General features: G+C 51.3%; 6 protein-coding genes across 6 annotated transcripts; 2 read left to right on the forward strand and 4 right to left on the reverse strand.

Annotated features, from left to right (window-relative positions):
• Positions 1-450: 450 nt before the first annotated feature.
• V8C40DRAFT_203179 (hexokinase family protein) lies at positions 451-2528 on the reverse strand. Its single transcript, XM_083212009.1, has 3 exons — positions 1801-2528; positions 1168-1740; positions 451-1098 (listed from the first exon to the last, which is right to left on the reverse strand). Exons 1-3 carry the CDS (start codon positions 2376-2378, stop codon positions 654-656), a joined length of 1596 nt encoding a protein of 531 aa, XP_083074173.1. The 5' UTR covers positions 2379-2528; the 3' UTR covers positions 451-653.
• Positions 2529-5170: 2642 nt separating this feature from the next.
• V8C40DRAFT_242609 (uncharacterized protein) lies at positions 5171-6222 on the reverse strand. The gene has a single exon (XM_083215253.1). It carries the CDS (start codon positions 5837-5839, stop codon positions 5396-5398), a length of 444 nt encoding a protein of 147 aa, XP_083074174.1. The 5' UTR covers positions 5840-6222; the 3' UTR covers positions 5171-5395.
• A 505-nt stretch (positions 6223-6727) lies between these two features.
• On the forward strand, positions 6728-8558 carry V8C40DRAFT_242612 (glucosamine-6-phosphate deaminase). Its single transcript, XM_083215254.1, has 3 exons — positions 6728-7335; positions 7403-7981; positions 8043-8558. Exons 1-3 carry the CDS (start codon positions 7156-7158, stop codon positions 8355-8357), a joined length of 1074 nt encoding a protein of 357 aa, XP_083074175.1. The 5' UTR covers positions 6728-7155; the 3' UTR covers positions 8358-8558.
• Positions 8559-8838: 280 nt separating this feature from the next.
• V8C40DRAFT_203265 (uncharacterized protein) lies at positions 8839-9296 on the forward strand. Its single transcript, XM_083212010.1, has one exon. The coding sequence runs from the start codon at positions 8949-8951 to the stop codon at positions 9228-9230; it is 282 nt and encodes a 93-aa protein (XP_083074176.1). The 5' UTR covers positions 8839-8948; the 3' UTR covers positions 9231-9296.
• Positions 9297-9993: 697 nt separating this feature from the next.
• Positions 9994-10417, reverse strand: V8C40DRAFT_242616 (uncharacterized protein). The gene has a single exon (XM_083215255.1). The coding sequence runs from the start codon at positions 10267-10269 to the stop codon at positions 10000-10002; it is 270 nt and encodes an 89-aa protein (XP_083074177.1). The 5' UTR covers positions 10270-10417; the 3' UTR covers positions 9994-9999.
• Positions 10418-11421: 1004 nt separating this feature from the next.
• On the reverse strand, positions 11422-13912 carry V8C40DRAFT_242620 (NDT80/PhoG-like DNA-binding family protein). The gene is made up of 3 exons (XM_083215256.1): positions 13033-13912; positions 11987-12902; positions 11422-11882 (listed from the first exon to the last, which is right to left on the reverse strand). The coding sequence occupies exons 1-3, from the start codon at positions 13170-13172 to the stop codon at positions 11511-11513; spliced, it is 1428 nt and encodes a 475-aa protein (XP_083074178.1). The 5' UTR covers positions 13173-13912; the 3' UTR covers positions 11422-11510.
• Between the last annotated feature and the right edge of the window lie 561 nt (positions 13913-14473).

The following is a 14473-nucleotide window of genomic DNA, read 5'->3' on the forward strand; positions in this document are numbered from 1 at the left end:
ATAGGCCCAACGTCACTCATCATCATGGCCCAACCCCCAGAATTCCAACGATACGAGAGCAGTGCCATTGTCAACATGTCTCTAAGGTGACTTAATAATACTTTACCTTTATTGAAAGAATAAAAAATAAACAATGGCAGTCACAGACACAGTGGTCAAGATTGTAATGTAATGCTTTTCTTTTGATCCAGGACATGCAATGCAATATATACATGTTGTTGCTGTTTGAATCTACATGACGCAACATTCGCTCTTTGCAGCAGCGTACCGTCAAATGCTCCAGACTATAACCATCGCCCACAAAGAACAAAGAAAAAATAAAATAAAAAGAACAGAAGCAGAAAATTACAAGGAATCAAAACATACAACTGAGAAAGGAAAACAGTGAATAAGAGTGTGTAGTGGGGAAAAAATAAACAGTAAAAGAAAACCCCGGCAGTGGCGCCAGATAAGAAAGAAGCAATGCTGAAACCGGCGCCTCTACGTATGCATCACCTTCGCATACCCCGTATATCCCAGTAAACATAACACATCATCCCAGGTATCATGTCCTTGCGTACACATGTACACACGCACACACACACGCACTTTCTCTTAGACAAGCTCGAAAAAGAATGTTTGGTTTTCGGTTTTCGTTGGTTTTATTCTTCTTCTCATGAGTTTACGCACGCCAATGCGACGGCAGCTCCTGTCAGTGAGCTCTCCTTGGCGGAAACAAGCTCAATGAACTTTGGCAGGCCGGATGCGTTGCCTTCCATCAACTCATTGATGTATCGTTGGCAACTAGCCAAGTAGCCGGGGTAGTGCTCAATGACACTGCCATTGAACGCAACGGTAGTCTTCTCCATCTTGATGTCGTCTTCGACCTTGGATCGAAGGGGAGAGGATTCAGGAAGGGTTGACAGGAATTTTTCATCACCTTCCAGGCGAATATCCCAGAGGGCGTAGACAGCGGAGGCAATCAATGCGCTTGAACGCACAGAAACGAATGATGCAATGGCCTTGATGGCGCTCATGTCAACAACAGTGGGAGTGTGAGTTGAAGGGTACTTTTCAGTAAAGATGCTGATGGCCTGTGATAGGTCCGTAGTGGTGTCACTAGATGGGCAAACATGTTAGTTTTGCTACAGGCTGACAAATCATCAATCCAACGCAAAGGCTACTTACCCCTCTATTAAGGAGATGACTTCGGTGCCGAGAGAATAAAGCTCAGTCAAAGCGGGCGGGACGATACCGCCCAGAAGACCAGTCGTCTGAATGGCCTCTACCAAGGCCAACCGGACAATCTCGCCAAGGTACATGCCGCTAGTCATGTACTCCAAGGGCTGGAAATCGGGTCTGGGGTGCTCCTTGAGAAGCTGTTTATCCCATCGAGTCAGGGGCAAGATCTTGGATCCAAACATGCCGAGCTCTGTGTTGACGATGACATGAGAAGCTTCATCGAACCAGCCGGCTGGTCGTTCGCCGAATTTCACTCGGCCAATAGCTGAGACGGGCAGATAGGCAGCGATGTTGACACCGGTACCCAAGATGAGGCCAAATCGTGTCGACGAGTGAGAGTAAGCTCTTGACAGCAAGCAGGCACTTGAATCGTTCAGAATGGTCTTGAGCTCGACGTGAAGATTTTGGTTCTTGCAGGCAGTCTTGACGATGTCTCCTAGATCTTGTCCAACGAGGCCAATATCGGCCAAAAAGCCTTTACCCATTGCTGCAAGTCTGCCACCACCAAGCGAAGTTTGGCTTTTGGAAAATGTCAGTTTTAGGCACAAATCAGTCTGAATGGGGAGAAAAAGGACTCACTCGATGGGGAAACTCCACGCCAAAGAAAGAGGCAGCGGATCCTCAGCACTGTGTTGTCTGTTGAGCGTGCCTTGGATCGTTTCGGTAATACGCGCAGCCATCCACTCGAAAAAGGCGATTCCCTCCAGATCCTTGACCTCCTTGGTGATTTTGTAATTTTGGATGCTCACAATCTCAGTAGCGCTTCCAGATTCTGTCCCGCGTCCTCGCAGTTCCACCAAGGCAACTCTTAGTGTCGATCCTCCCACGTCCAAGGCCAAGTATTGTCCACGTTCGGAACCTGATGGAAGTTGGTGGCTGTATGAAGGAAGCATACACTGCAAATCTGCGTTGAGCCCCTCCAGGATCTGCTTCTTCAAGTTCATCGAAATCTCCTGCAGGCCATCACCGCTGATGGGACCGACCAGCGCGGCCTCGGCATCCTTTAGGAACTGCTGAAGAGTCTTTTTCTGCCCGTCTGTTTCCTTGCTCTTCTTATTGCTCCATAACCAAAAGGACAAGATGGCCTGTATCAGGGACTTGCCCCTAAGCAAGCTTTTGACGACGGCGGCCATGAATGCTTTCCGGAACTGTGACATTGCTGAAAGATATTAAGGACCTAGCGTGAGTAGGCAAGGCAGAGGAGAAAAGAGGCGAAAGGAACAAGATAGTCGGATGAGGTTAGGGCGAGATGAGGCTGATATAAGAAAGTATGGAGACTGTAGGGCATCAAGGATGTGGTATAAGCAAAGGTCACCAGCCAGAAAGTAACGAGGGTGATGGTGGAGGTGTGATCGCGGCAAAAGAAGCGCCGAACAATCGAGAGGTACAAAGCCGGACCGTACTCTGCCACGCCAACAAGGGGGAAAGCGACGGTCACCCGTATCTTTGCTTGGTAAATGCAAGACAAGGCGTCCAAACACGAGGTCAGGCTTGGGACCCGATCGACAGGCACGACTCGGGAGCGCGGGACTGATGGATCTGTAGCAGCAGCAACAACAGAAGGGCCGTGGACCAACAGAAGGCAGCGAGGGAGAAAACTACCAGGTAGTAGAAGAAGCGATGGAAGGGGAAGTGGAATGGAACCTGCCCCGTGCTGATGCAATCTCGGGCAACGGCCACCTCACAGCTGGCAATGGGGAGAAGAAAGAGGGTCGAGAGAGGGTCGCATGGGGAAAAAAGAGATGCGGTCGTCCAGCCAGGTCGAGGGTTGGGCACGGAGTAGTCCGTATAGGTGGTAGGTCTCCCTTGAGTTGTCGGATGGATATGCGGAGGGCCGGCGAATGGCAGCGTCCGGATGGCCACAACAAGGTGAGCGACAGAAAGGTAACCAGCTAACGGGCCTTGCCAATCCAATGTAATGTAATGTACAGGTATGGTGGCAGGTCAGTCAGCAGAAGGCGTGTGCCTCGAAAGGTTACAGGGCATGCCCCGTGCTTGCGCGACGACAAGGCGATCTTGAGCTAGATGGAGCTTTTCTCGTATGCAGACTGCCGAGAGCTTGTTCGCCGGACCAGACAATGGAAACCAAAATAACGTCGCACGGCACGGTGGAGCCGATCAATGGCTGGCTTTCAGCGGGCACGCACTGGCAGAAGATCAGGTACTTGTACAAGTAGTCGTAGCTGTACAGTACAGACAGTTCTCGTATGCTGCGAAAGGGCGAGCAAAGGGGGAGAAAGTCAATGGGCGGGATGGGGGTCACATCGGGGCGTTCTGTCTGGAAGCAATAATTATCGCAGGACACGCGCTCACTCGCAAGACAGCAGCATTACGAAGCAAGTCAACAGCGCAGTGGCGCGTGTACTCCATACTTGCCCGTATTTGGCACAGCAGCGCATGCGACAATGGAGACGGCCCAAAGGGAAAGGGACGTTCGACGAGATCAACCTTGGTAAAAGGAGGGCTTCTGGGTGCGGGCGACGCTTCCATTCTAGGGGGGCCAGCCAAGGGGGAAGCCGTTAGCGGGTGGAGAGTACTCGTAGAGGGAGTGGCGCTGCATGGGATGGGCAAGGCAAGGTGAGGCCAGGCAAGACAAAGAGGCAACGCAAAAGGATAGGTGCTGTAGACTGTTGGAAGTCGAGCAGAAAGTGAAGAGGTTTGTGGTGTTGTAACGTTGCGGTGGAGCGTTGGTAGCGTGGAGGTTTTGACGGCGACTAGGCGCGGGATGGACAGGGGGGGCTGGCCCAGCTGGCCGGGAAATTTTGCCATTGGGTCCGGCGATTTGGAGGCGTGCTGATGGCCTGAAATTGCAGAGATGCAACGGCGCGGAGCAAAGTACGGAGTACAGGTACAGGTACAGGGAACCTGCGGAATTGATACACATATTGGCGGCTCAGCGGAAGTGTCCATGTACATGGTGCAACTCAACTGAAGAATCAATCAGTCCAATCAATCAGCCAGTCAGCTTAATCAATCAATGTTGATCACCTAGTCAAATTGGATCCAATGCAATCAATGTGAGCTGCGGGCCATCAATCCATTAATCCATTAGTGGCGGGTACAGCCCACCAGCCACAGCTCCGCACAGCCTGCAATCGAAGCCATGATCCACCGCATCCATTTCATGTCATTTTCAACCTTACTTGTTCCATTTCAATCAATAGTGATTTCCGGGCCTGTCAGTCTCCCAAGAGCCGCCCCATCGTCGTGTTACGGGGGACAGTTCGTTCGATAGTACGGAGTACAAAGTACATGCAGCCAAAATCTCCCTGTGGCGCAGAAAGCCCCAACCACCAACTCATAGCATGCAACCCCCATGTCTCTCCAATTCAGTCTCCAACATTGGTCTCCAACTCACTCAGCGCTGCCTATGGATGTCTCTCTCTCGCTGCCTTTTGCCCCCATTTAGGGGTCCTTCTATGGGGGCGCTCCGTCTGCCAAGAAGCCACATAGCTACGATGCTCTCTGTTACTGTTACTGTTACTGTTGGTTCCGGTGAGCTCAGCTTCGTCGAGAACCTGGACAGAGCTAGAGGCGTGTCTGCATTCTCGTGGGGTGAGCTTCGCGGCCGGCGATAAGATTGATGGGAACATGAAAGCTACTATGCTGTACTCGTCCATCGAACAAGGAGTGCCTGTAGGCATGCGTCCATCCATGCACCCTCGTGACCGCAAGGTTGTCCCTTATGCGTCCAGCAAGAGAAAGTGGTAATCGCATATAGCACAAACGCTAAGCCTCGATCTCGAAACACTCGTCCTCCCAATCCCAACTTTAATCCTGCCTCGGCTGCAGTCGCCTTCCTATATCGTCCTCGCAGGGCCAAGCCAGCCCTGGGCACTGGGTTAATGCAGAGATTGTAGATAGCGAGCTGCACCTGATAGGATAATTTGATATCAGGTGCAACCTCATCTAACGGCCGTGGTTGAACTTGTAGCATTTCGACATTAGATCGCCCGGATAAGCATGTGCATCACCTTTCCTCCTACTAGATTAGTATGCATTCCGGACGGACCAGCGTAGCATCGGCGGTATCTTGTATCCGAAGCCATCTGTGCATTCATAAGATCGTCTAACCCTCGTCCATGGAAGCGCTTACTCGAGCCGTAATGCCTGAACGAAACATGACGCTCTTTTTGCCTGTGCAAACGCGAGTAATATTGCAAGCCAGTCTCGGCTAACAACAAGTCACCAGCTGAGAAGGCATCTGACTCTGGCATGGCATGGATCTGGAACCCGGCCAGCGTCGCAAAGAGATGCATACAAATCTCGATGGTACTACCTGCACCGTGCTTCGTATAACGAAGAAGCCACTTCGCCAAACCTCCTGTGTTACGGTGCCCGTTGCGGATATCAATGTTGCCTCGATGTCTCGGCGTGGATACATGGCAGCATCAGGACGATGAGACGAGATGACATGAGACAATACTCGCATCACGATGGAGTAAGAGTTTGCAAACAGGAGACGAGTCGCACGACGGCCTGGGGTCACAGTCGTGAATGAGTGGCCAGTGTTGAATCTCGACATGCCAGGGGGTTGTTGATTGGGCTTAGCATCTCTGGGAACGTTGAAGCCACGAGACGGCCGGCCAGCAACATTGAACAAGACGTCGTCGAACATCGGTTGGCAGGCAACATGGCCCCGCCCATAATTGGCCGAAGGAGATTCTTCTTCACCTGATGCGATCCATCGTGAACAACTAAACCTCAAACGTTGTACTGCCGTGCTGCTGTTATGGATAGGCAGGTAGTCCGTCAATCCTCTGTCACGTACCACCGATCCGGCAGTTGCCACTATTGATGAGACCTCTGGGCGATGGGAAAATCCACCAGACGGAGTAATGAGACATGGAACGGCTCTGCTCCATCTACCACTATTAGTCTACAAGGGGAGCTGTTTTAGATGATCAAAATGTCGAGTCGGGCGAGCCTCATGATTGGCTGCCCTAGCGGCAAACGGGCGTGAGCTGGATTGCCCGTTATAGACGTCACGAAAAAAGGGTCGCCCCGTTTGCAATGCCGCGATGCAACAACTCGCATTGGAGGCACTATCGCTATGTTGTGGTCCTAGCGATGGTTACGGTATAGTATCGAATACGGAGCACGGCAAAGCAATTGGATATACCGGGCGGCCGTAAGGAAACTCGAACGGAGCCGGGCTGTCTTAGACAAAAGAAGAATTGAAACCCTCCCCACCACCAACGTCCATCAGTTACGGGGACCCAAAGTGGCGCGCAACCGACCGATGGAAGCATGCAGTGACGTTCCATCGAACCAATTTTTTTTTTTCTCGCACACCCAAACCGAACATCATTCAATCGTCCGGCCCACTAACATTCCCAGCGCCGCTCACATGGCACCTCCAAAGCGTGCTAGTTTGCCGCTGCGACTTTCGATGTTAGTGCAGTACAAGCCCGTCACCTCGAGTGGCAGAAACACGCCCCCAGCCCAGACGCTCTTCCCGCAGTCTCCGTTCCGTTCGTTGGGCTGTAACTCTGCTGTATTTGCCCATGTGTCGCCAATGGCCGTTACCCATAGGTACCCAGCGATGACTTACTTTTGTGTCAAGTGTGTCGTTAAGCGCTCTTCCGATTCAGGAACCTGGGGCGGCTTTTGGCAGAGTTGCATGTCGCTCACTTTGAAGGGGCGCCCCTCCTCCCCTCCATACAAACTGGGCTCTCTTAAGCCATGGGAGCCGTAGTCCTGCCCTCCCTCTTTTCTTTAGAAAAAGTTTCTTCTTTTCTTCCTCTCTAATCTAACGAGTCCAAGCATCTTCTTATCCTCTTCCTGATACTCGACCCCAGAATCAGCTTCAAATCTCCTCTTACTCCGACCTCCCCGGAGAGCCTGTATATCCATTCTCCCGCCCCTCATAACACTCACATCTTTTATCTCTCTCCCCCACACTAGTCCTCTTCCCTCTTCCAGTCAAACACCATGCGTTTGATTATTCGTGACGATGCCAACGGCGCCAGCGCCTATGTCGCAAACTACATCATCGACCGTATCAACACCTTCCACCCCACTGCCGAGAACCCCTTCGTGCTCGGCCTGCCCACTGGCTCCAGCCCTCTAGGCGTGTACAAGATCTTGGTTGAGAAGTACAAGGCCGGCCTGGTAAGCAAAAATACAGCATCTAAAGCTTCTTGGACCCCAAGTAGCTAAATGAATGAAATCATGCTAGGTCTCATTTGAAAATGTCATCACCTTCAACATGGATGAGTACGTGGGCATTCCCCGCGACCACTCCGAGTCTTACCACACCTTTATGTGGAAGAACTTCTTCTCCCATGTAAACATCCACCCCTCCAACGTCCACATTCTCAACGGCAACGCACCCAGCCTGGAAGCCGAGTGCGTCGCCTACGAGGATGCTATTAAGAGAGCTGGCGGCATTGACCTGTTCCTCGCCGGTATTGGTGAGGACGGCCACATTGCCTTCAACGAGCCTGGCTCCAGCTTGGCCAGTCGTACCCGTGTCAAGACTCTGGCCTATGACACCATCCTGGCCAACTCCCGCTTCTTTGACAACGACATCAGCAAGGTGCCCCGCATGGCCTTGACCGTCGGTGTCCAGACCGTCCTCGAGGCCCGCGAGGTTGTCGTCATCATCCTGGGCCAGCGCAAGTCGCTTGCTCTGCAGAAGTGCATTGAGGAGGGTGTTAACCACATGTGGACCCTGTCCAGCTTGCAGCTTCACCCTCACCCCATGATTGTGGTTGATGAGGATGCCACTGCCGAACTCAAGGTCAAGACTGTCAAGGTAAGGAACTCTCTCATCTCATCTTGTTATCTACAAACATAGGCTGACTCAAGTTGTATAGTACTTCAAGAGCATTGAAAAGGTGGCCATGGACGCCGGATTCGAGCAGATCCTGCCGTCCAAGGTCCGCACTGGCAATGGTCCCATCCCCCAGACCAAGGTGGAAGAGGTCTCCTCCCCTACCATCCACGCTCCTCAGCCTACCACCTCTCGTCTTCTCCGGGCCACTCCGGCCACCGAGTACCCCATCCGCTCCGTGTCGCCGGACCTGGTCCCGGACCGCATGGCCTCCCGCATCCCTGAGCCCCACCTCACCGACAGGCTGACCCCTAACCCTGAGCAGCAGGCTGTTCAGCAGAATGCCATTACTGCTTAGACGGCAAAAAAGGAACACGAAATCATGGAGTTTTAGAATTGGTTGGCTCTCGCTTTATTATTCTCTCGTTATTCACACGTAGGATCTTGGACGCTTTTTGGGTTTTTGAATAGGAGCCTTGGAATGATGTATATATATACCACAACACAGAAATACAAAAAAGGGTTAGCAAAAAGATTAAAACATCAAAAGACTTATGAGCATTGACAGTTGGCTGTGTGTCAACTTATTGTCCTTTCATCATGTTACCTTGTGTGTTTCTTCTGTAAGTGTGTAGTAAGACATTTATCGTCATCGAGCTCTAGGGTGGCACGCATCACGCACGCATACCCAGCGTCAAGTCTGACAGCCGAGACATGCACGTCATACATGATCGTCTACCCAAACCAATGGTACTTCCAAGGTACTTTTTATCAATTTAAATCAAGTCCGTCGTCGTCGTCGTCGTTTGATAACAAAAAAAGAAGACAGCGGTTAAAAGGCAATCAAAGTGCCCCGTTTAGGCAAATCCAGTCTAGACACAGACACCCCCCCTCCCATCATCATTAGTCCCAAAACTAGCTGAAGCCGATTTTCCATCGCTGGGAAGAGATGACATTCCCGCCCCTCCCCTTGGTATCCTCTTTTTTTTTTTGCTGTTCCGTCCAGGCCACGCTTGGGATTCCGATTTGCTGGTTTTTCTTGGGTATGTTATTTGGGGGGACAGCAGGGGGGTTCCCGAAAGTTTGGGGGAAGGGGACATGGAGGGATGTGTTAATACAAGCTTATTTTTTGTGGTGGCCGATGGGACTACTGTACTGTCGGTCAAAGAGAGCTGGCGATGGGATGGGGATGGGGTTGGGATGTGTGCTTGGGGACCCCCATTTTACTTGATGATGATGCGTGGGGGGACGATTGGGGAGGCTTTGTCTTATTCGGGATGCGTGGGGAGGATATGTGATTTGAGGTCGTGGGTGGTGATTGCTGGTAAGGTTTTAAGATTGTTTTGTATGCTGTTGCGTTTTTCAGATTTGTTCTTTTCTTGTTTCATTTTGTGTCGTGGGGATGGTATTGCAGAGCTTCTTTGAACCACGTGGGCTTTTTGGCAATACGACATGCGTAACGTGGATTGGTAGCTGAACAACAACATGGTTTCGTTTGCCTGTGGATCGTTGCCTTTCCCCCTTTCTCGGAGCCTTGGTCAAGATGACGCTGGTTGCCATTGCCGGCTTTCTGTTCTTCACAGTCCAAGAGGGGTTCCATCGGTCGTCACTCAATGGATGTCTAAATGTCGTGATTACCCTGAATCTGTCTTCTTCTCCTTTTTTGCATCCAAAGTCTGGAACAGTCTCCTCCGAGTGATGTCTCATAAGAACTGCTACGTTACTTGCTCATTCCTCTCCCATTACGCCTCTTCTATTCAATCCTCATTAGATGTCCTATTTTATGTTTCTCATAGCTAATAGGATTTACATTTTGAAGCTCGGCATACATATCACATAACCGGACCGAAACTGGCACACACACGTATGATGCGAAATGTGGATACTCTGCCCATGGCTTGCCGTCCATCCGAAGCGAGATGATGATCATACTATTTGGCCACTAATAACGACAACTTGAACCACGCGATGAGAAACACATTCCAATAAACAGAGTTTTCTTATTGTCTCTCTCTGGGGAGATGACATTGAAAAATCTCTCGATACGACTCTGGCATCTGACAATTGCAACTAGGTGCCCTGCTAGAGTAGCATCCAACGAGCCGGAAACGCGTCCACAAAGGTGGTAAAGTAAGCATCATCTGCAATACAACGATACAAGGCATATCACGCTCGCTGTGCCGTATATCGGCCGAGACAAATAACAAACATAGATTGAAGCCCCAAACGAGTGCTACGCTGCCATCGAACAATTCGCCTACATACATCATGCCATACCATCTCCCGATTTCGAATTATACTATCACCTGAAAGGGGAAAAAAAAAAACCACGGGACAAAAGTAAAAAAGTGTCCGATGCAATGCACGCCCGAGATGCTGCCAGCTAAAAGCGGGAACCTTAGGGGTCCTGGACATGGGAATCAAGAGAGAGAGAAAAAATTGGATCGCGGCTACGTTTCATCGCATGTGAGCGTGCTTGTACGCGATTCATGTTTTATTTTCGTCTTTTCCTTTTTCTTCTTCTTCCTTTTTAAACTTGTTCTTTTCACATCACTCCTGGTGTGATTGCAGCGTTAATGGTGTGATCGAGAAAATCGTTGCCACTTGATCTAAAGCCTCCCGAGGTCCTTATTCGGAGCTCTCTTTGTTATACCATTTCTTCCTATTTCCTCATGCTTAAGGCCTACCTATCTACCTACATACTCGGATATTTGTGATCGAGTCTCAGGCAAAATCCATCTTTGGGCATTTCATCACCCTCTGAAGATTACATGAGGAATCGAACACGCCAAATCTTCAAAAAACGATCACAAAAACTCTTGAGACGAGACAGACTGACACAACGGCCCATATATAACAAACAGGCACAGCATTTCTCTTTCATGGACCATCAAGAAATCGACACCGTAATGTTTAACGAATGATTTACATTTTTTTCTCTTCGGCCTTGCACTCATACTATCCATGCCCTCCACGATTCGAATAAAAGAAAAATACCAACGGGGATAAAAAAAAACGAAAAGAAACAAAAAACACAAGAACCAGAAAGAGCCCCTGGGTATATATATCCCTGCTGTGTCCCAGTCATGTCGTCGCATAATGAAAAATAGCCCGCGACTTTAAAAACAAAAAAATATCCCTTGAATACACGGGCTCCCCAACGACAAGGTAGGAAGAAAGATTCTGCACTATGATACAATGAAATGCTGCGATCCGTCGGGATGGAGCCTTCGTGATTTCGTTAAAAACATGTCCCCGTTGCAAAATTCGCCGTAAATGGTAGCACTGCGTTCTGGCGAGTGCGATATGACACCGGGCATCGATCTCTAATCGGCGGTGAAGTAGCGCTTGACCTTTCGGCCTATCTGCTGAGCCTTGAATTCTGGCGGCGCAATGGTGTGGTGGACTATGTGCGGCCTATATACAGCATCGACTGGTGGCATCCTACAGTTGCAGAGTTAGTCTCCTGATTCCAAAACCGTAAAATGGCAATATTTGTAGTTGTCTCATCTTACCAGTCATCAACACTAAGGGGAAAATATTCGTAGAGAGGATCTGCTTCCTCAGCCGGGCTGTTGCTGGCGTTTTGGCCGTTCGCTGGGTAGGCTTTGGATAGCTGTGGGCTCTGCAGCTCAGCACTTGATCTGTTGGGGCTCTTTTCGTCCTCTGATAGTGAAAGGGTGATGGGGACCGTGGGATTGGGCGGCCGTGAGAAGGAATTTCGATGGTTCGGTGGAGGGCCTTTGCCCGTAGGGTTTTCTGTCGTCCATGCCGGGACTGGTGGAAGCGAGACTGTAGGAGATAGAGCCATGCGCTTCGCTGGGTGCGGACTCTGGCTGGGCTGTGGTGCAGCCTGAGGAGTAGTCCATTCATTTCCATTCGACTGGGCATGTCATGTTAGTATCCTGATGCTGAAAATAGAACCCCATGTATGAACAGCACACTTCCAGCCAGGGCCAGGGGCGTGCTGAGGGAACTGCCACTTACAGATGGGTATCTTGGCAGGGAAGCCAGCAAATTGTCTCTCTCCGCCTTGGGAGTGGGATTGTCCGTGCTGTTTGTGTTTCTCCTCTCTAGCTTCTTATCACTGGTGAGGTGCACGTCCTTTCTACTGTCAAAGTTCCGCGGGCTTCGCCCTCGAACAATGACCGGGCCGGATTGAACCTCGGCGATTTTGATAATCTCTCCCGACTTCGTCTTGCCCAGCAAATTGATCTGGACTACATAATGCTGCTGCAATCCCTTCCGCCGGCCGTTGTTAGCGGTGGCGTGCTTGAACTGCAGTCTCTTCCAGGAGACGGGCAGAGAGACCCTGTTGGCATCAATCTCTCGGCCAATGCTTAGGTCAAGAGTCAAATTGGGAGGAGCAGATGCGATCTTGGCCTCTTCTAATTGGGGATTTGCGCCTTTCCACGGTATTGTGATGATTTCGGCGGCTTTCCCCTCAATCGATTCCAAGCCCGTGATGGACGCATATAGCTCCGTAATGGCTGTCTGGCGCCCCTGTTCATCTATAACGTTGTTCACGGCGCGAGGCAAGGTAATTTGCCCTGAGCACTGCCACAGGTTCCGACGATAGCACGTCAACTCTAGCGGACGGCCTGTATTCTCCCCGCCAAACACATCCTCAGCAACGAAGAACATGCCGTATAGCTCCGCCGTCATGTTCAGATCGGCAAACGCTCCCGCCTCATCCACTATGGTCGCATGCATGATCGGGTCAGAGAAGCCCAGGAGCTTATTGTCCAGCTCCTGGGGAGATGCCTCGTCATTCGCGGCATCCTGGTTGGTGATGGGCTCGAACGTGCGAGACGAATAAGAAAAGGGATCTTCAAAGGTGGTGACGAAGTTGTCGAACTCGTACGAAGGCGTAAACGGGAGAGGTGCCAGCGCGCTGCCGTCGCTACATGCGTTGCTGAGAGTCAGTGGCAAAATTCAAGGGGGAGGGGGGAAATGGGCTTAGGTGAGAACGGCTTGTAGAGCGGTTCCCGGCTACTCCCAAGAAAAAGGACAGCTAAATGGGTTCAACATACAGTAGAGACTCGTGAAAGTTAAGTTCGGGATCAAAGGAATCCATTCCCATGGGCGGAGGCGGACCGTGATTCATCCCCATCGCATCGTTGGGCGCTGTAGGGGCAGCAGGCATGGCCGGCATGGAGTTGAAGGCAGCCATGGCATCATCCAGCCCAGCACCTACGCATCGAGTCGCAGAGCCGCTGGGAGGGTAGCGAGACGGAGACAAAAAGCAAAAGGCACAGGAGGAAGAGGATGCGAGGAGAAGAAAGGCGAGCAAAGGTCGAGGTCAAGGGTTTTCCGGTTCGCAGCAGCGATGATGACGCCGGTTCACAGCAGGTTCTGGAGAAGCAGTGCAAATGAAGATGGGGAGACGATGGAGTTTCCAGGCACGGGACAGCAGCGATAGGACCGAACCGGACGTTGCTTCGGGGGGGTCCCAGAGCCTTGCGTCCGCTGGAGGCGCTGAGGCGCAACCACTACAAGTACAGGACAGTACCGTACAGTACAAGGTAACCCGCACTTGTACCGCGCTGGGGGGTGGTCGGCTTTGGCTTAAGCTCTGGCTCTCGCTCGCGCAGGCATTCAAATGAAAATTCAAAATGCCCGCGGCCAGACTCTTTGACAACCGTCCATCGCCATTGGGCCGGCCCTGGGCGGTGGAGCGTGGAGCTGCACGCGGGCTGGCGTCTCGAGACCCTCCGAAGGACGCTCTAGAGCCAAGTGAGAAGCCGGGGACTTTGGGGTAAAACGCGTGCAGCGCCATGGTTCAGCGGGGCTGCCCGCTATGAGATGCCCCAAAGGCCACTAGAGCCGGTCGCACTGCAGGGACAAGTGAGGAGGTTGTCTTGTGTCCCATCTCGAGGTTGCTCTTGGTGACATCCATCTGGAAGTGATTGCATTGCATCAAACTGCTGGGAGCATCGTGGGGACCATGGCGGTTCCTGATGGCCGAGTTTCTGGCTGGAACGTTCCGATCAATGGCATCAATCAAATCAGCCCTATCGCTGCTGCGTGATTTGACACTGTCACTCCGTCCGTTATCTCTCGATCAGCGCAGCTATCTCTGGCTCAGAGCTGTGCCGTATCCACTGCTATCTTTGCCTGTCGTCTGATTGTCGCTGTCAAAGCAGATAGGCACTTCCAGCTATCTTGAAGCTAAGGTGCTATCAGATATCTATCTCTTTAATAATTGAACCCACGTGCATTCTATCTCCTCCTATTCCACATCTGTTTGTCACCGTCAACTTGATTTTGTAAACCTCAATCTCCTCACCGAAACTCGACTCTCGAACGTGCGACATGTGCCCTCCAACCCCCCCGACGCCTAAAGTACATGTACCCATGCCTTGCCACTTCAACTCCTGGAATCCGCTCAGCTCTTCTCATCAAAAAGTCCGGGGTCGGTTGCAAAGACGGGACGCGCACTAGCCAGAACCTACGGTTGGTCGGCACTCGCCT

Source organism: Trichoderma camerunense, assembly GCF_050948025.1.
Source record: "Trichoderma camerunense strain CBS 138272 chromosome Unknown V8C40scaffold_7, whole genome shotgun sequence".
Classification (NCBI taxonomy): domain Eukaryota; kingdom Fungi; phylum Ascomycota; class Sordariomycetes; order Hypocreales; family Hypocreaceae; genus Trichoderma; species Trichoderma camerunense.